The 4,412-nt window shown below is 32.5% G+C and overlaps 1 protein-coding gene across 1 annotated transcript; it reads right to left on the reverse strand.

Annotated features, from left to right (window-relative positions):
• Positions 1-1,150: 1,150 nt before the first annotated feature.
• LOC119644472 (disintegrin and metalloproteinase domain-containing protein 10-like) lies at positions 1,151-3,434 on the reverse strand (the record flags this gene model as incomplete). The annotated part of the gene is made up of 2 exons (XM_038044031.1): positions 1,151-1,675; positions 3,238-3,434. Coding segments are annotated over 2 exons (671 nt in total), but the record flags the coding sequence as incomplete, so codon positions are not given.
• Positions 3,435-4,412: the final 978 nt, after the last annotated feature.

Here is a 4,412-nt window from a genome sequence, read left to right on the forward strand (position 1 = left end):
ACTGGAAGCATTCATTCATTCATTGCATTCATTGCATTCATTGTTATCATTAAGTAAGTTTTTGCCAAAAAAAAGGGCTTACACCACTTACAGAGAAAGCGCCTCGTACACGTATTCGACGTTGTTAGCGTCAACGCTAATGTTGTTTTTCACAAAAAATTAAAAAGTTTTTATGAAATATTTTAAAAATAATTGTTTTCTCAAACCTTTATTAATATTAAGAAGGTGAATAAAACTCCCTGTAGCTGGGGGGAGGCATTTTCCCCGCGTAACAAACAGTGCATCGAATTTAATATATTACCATTCCTTGTAGTGATGTGAACATGACTAACTAAAAACCCTTCTTACTCTCGTTTCTTTTGTTATTGAGAAATGTGTTTGCATGTATTTATGTACTTTTTTTTCCTTTTTTTTTTTTTGTTATGTATGTGTGTGTAGGTAGGTTCAACTACTTTATTATGCATTTTAGATTGTGTCAGAGAACATTTGCGCTGCTGTTGTTGCTAGATATTGTTATTGCAATTGTGCATGTTTTGGGGTTGTTGACTGTTGCATGCATATGATTCACAAACAAACACATACGCTCACGTAATCGTTACTTTGTCTGTCGGTGCATATAACACACACTTTGTACACATGCTTACATTTAATATGCAACAATTATATCAATTTTAATTTTATATATACTTTACATTTTACATGAATGCATAAGCGCTATGTTGTGTGTGCATTCACTCCATATGCAGTATTCTCATAACGTCTTGCTGTACAATGTCAACGTGCGTGCATGTGTGTGTGTGTGTGTGTGTGTGAAAAAGCTCACTTGAAGTAATATTACTCTAAATGATGGCCCCCTGACTCTTATGAAGATATCTGTGTGTGTGTGTGTGTGTGTAGTGGTAAATATGCTGAGATGGTGGTAGTTGCTTGCTTGTTATGTCGATTTTATTTGAACTATACGGGGAGTTGAGAGTTGTTTACATAAATTTTAATTTTTTTTTTTTTTTTTTTTTTTTGCCTTTATTTTTATGCAATTTTAAAGGGTTGAAATAGAAAAATTTTTTATCAAAAATGAATTAAAATTTCGAAGTTTGATATAAAAGTTAACCCTTAAGGGAGAAAAAAACTAATGAAAAAATTAAATTTAAAATAAACTAAATATATTTTCTTTTCTTTTTTTTTTTTTTTAACAATTGCAAATTTACTCACCTTCCTCCCGTTTTTGCTGATACATATCATCGACATGTGCGTCTTTATATATAACCGAATGAAAACCTATAGTTTTAATAACGTCGTCATGATGGTCGGATATCGATTTTTTAGTAGCAGAAGCTGAAGACGTGTTGGTTGTTGTTGCTTTATTATTACTATTTAAACCATCTTGTATGTTGTCAGTACCGCTGCCACTACTATTACTACTACTGGTGCTGCTACTGTTGCTGCTATGCAATGCCATGGATTCCCATTGAGGTTTATGTTGGACTTGTGTAAAATTCTGTGGGAAATAACGTTTGGCATGTTCCACATAATAGGCATCACGTTCCGTTATAATTTTACCCTCAAATACACCATCCAATATGGAACCGAATACATAACTATTACGGTCACCTATCACTTGCCCATCGTAGATGTGATCGGTGGCCACATCTAAAGGACCATTATTGTTATCAATTATCTGAAATAAGAAATTATTAAATTAATTAAATTAGGTATAAAAAATATGCAAATAGTTGACAGATCAAAGGGTCATGCAAAAATTTTATCCAGCTAATAAGATATATATACTTATCGCAAAGCTTTTGTAAGTCGCACTGTTCAAGTGTGTATGTGATTTTGTAATTTTCAAAGTCAAAAATGGACACAAAGAAGAAACTTTTGTCCTTGAGTCTTTAGTCTTAGGCTCGGCTCTATTAACTAAATTTAAATATTTGTTGGTACCGTACCGACTTCGGAAACAACTTTTTCATAAGATTGTTGTCTTTTATAAGGTATCATTTAGACATTTACATTAATGCACAATTGATGGTTAAATTGATACAATTGATGAAACTTTGAAAACGTTTCCAAATTGCTTAAGTGTTTCATTAAATTTCATTCGTTAATCGTCTAAGGGCTCCTGAAAAATAAATTTTTAGATATATCATTAGTGAAGTTTGGGTCCATCATTACGGCAAATAAATTGGAAGGGAATGAAGAGAACTGTTCATTTTTACACGGGAATTTTTCCAAAGCATCTTTAAAATCAATGCTTCGGAGCATTTTTTAACATGAATTGAAAGAAACACTCAACCTATCAAGAAATCGGAGAAACAATCATATTCAGAGGCGTCAGGCCGTTTTAAAAATTATGTATGTAATTTAAAAACTCCATAGTGAGACTATAGACGGCATTGCCACCTGAAATATATGTTGTTTTATTATACCCTGCACGAACACCCGCAAAGTGTTGAGATGAGAGAAGCATCTTTTCTTATACCGATTGATTCAAAATCACCTTTTGAATCCCTTTGTCCGTTCTGTTCAACACCAGAGTGTTCAACCTACAGGTCGCAATTTTTGAGATATTTTAATGAAATTTGGTACACTGACGTGTTTTGGCTTAAGGACGAATGCTTTTGAAGATGGTACGGATTTGATCACTTTTTCGACCACTACTCCTCATTTGGAAAACCGCTTTAATGTATAGTTGTAGGGTGATGTAGGGAACATAATAAATGGGCCGTGGACTACTATAGTATTGTTATTCGATTTTATTCACCAAATATCGAGGTTTGTATGCACACGCTACAATCCGGATGTATATCTGCAGAATACTTTAGTTCATTAGCTGGCGTTACAGTAGATGTTACTGTTTTTCCAAGCACGGAAACTTTAAATACCGTATGTATCAATGTTTTAAATAAATGTCTATTTGTTTATGCGACAATTGTGTTAGCTGGAAAAAGCAGTCAATAATAATAAACTGGGTACGAGAAATCTCTCGATATTAGTTGGGTCCAATTTCATAGTATTCAAACTGGTCAAAATTAATAAAGAAATTTTGACATCGAGTTCCAGTTTGTCCATTCGACGGGTTGGTCTCTTGTCGTCCGTTAGTGAAATAATCTCAAATTGCTTGGTGCTTCGCTCAAAGTCACAACATGGCTTGAAAGTTATACATAAGACTTGCGTTGCCATTAAGAGGTCTCCGACAAGCAAAAGTAACTTTAGGTTCTTCTTACTTAATTATGTACTTACCTCTAACTTATCACTAAATGTATATAGATCACGTTTTAATCTAAGATGGAAGTCTCTTCCATGCGCTTGAAATTTTAAATGTACATAATGATCTTTGGTCACTGATCGTCGTGCTCTGTGGTGACTAGCTCTAATATGCTGATGATCATAATTTAATGTTTCATAATGAGATATGTATTCGTTTAACCGCACGGAATCTAAAAAAAGAGAAAAAAAAAATGTATAAATAAATATTTTTTTTTTGTGAAATCTTTTGTTGAAAGAAATAATAATAATTATAAAAATTCTCTCAAAGCAAGAATTACCCTTCCTGTGCAGAATTACAATTATACAGAGGTGTGCTACTTCTTCTCTCCTTCTTTTGGTCTTCAATAGAAACATTAAAAAAACGTAGTGTGCTATTGTAAACAACGATGACACAAAAAAACAAAAAGAGTATAATTTTCATTTTCTCTTTTGTTTACGTCTTTATTTATTTTTTTTTTTCATTTTTTTTTTTTTGACTTTGATAAAGCTTACAATCTTAAAACACGGAGTTTTTCTCCCCCACGTGTCCTTTTTTCGCTTTGTTTCAGATGAAATGTTGATTGTTTTTCATAATCTTGCAACCCTCAAAGGGAAATAGTTTTGGGGGAAAATTTAATTAGACAATAATTTGAAAATTTTTATTAAAATTTTGTTTTTTATTTTTTTTTTGTTTCTTAACGGTATATGAATTAATTTTAGATGTTTATAAATAAAAGTGTATGTAATATAGAACTGAAAGAATAGGAATATAAGTGTGCTAACGCTTGCGCTTGCGTTGTCATCCAAGGTTTCTTTCGAAAACTTTGAGCGGCTTCTATTGAGGTTTCGCTCTACTTCTTTTGAATAAATGCGTTATATTTAATTGCATGGCGAAAGCAGTATTCATTACATGTCAATATAAAACAAAGGCATTAGAATACCTTTATCCATATCGCACAATATTACTATGCAATCCTTCCGTCATGTCTTGAGCTCTTCAATTCCGAGATATTAGATAAGAAATGACCGGCTCTTCGATAATTACTGTCAGAAATGTGAGCCGGAATAGCTGACTTCAAAGCAGACGAATATTACGAAAAAAAAGTTTGAAAATTTTAATCCGAATTTCAACAAACAGATACATCAAGAGACTAACAAATAGGTTTAAT

The sequence above is a fragment of the Glossina fuscipes genome, unplaced genomic scaffold (assembly GCF_014805625.2).
Source record: "Glossina fuscipes isolate IAEA_lab_2018 unplaced genomic scaffold, Yale_Gfus_2 117275, whole genome shotgun sequence".
NCBI classification, from domain to species: domain Eukaryota; kingdom Metazoa; phylum Arthropoda; class Insecta; order Diptera; family Glossinidae; genus Glossina; species Glossina fuscipes.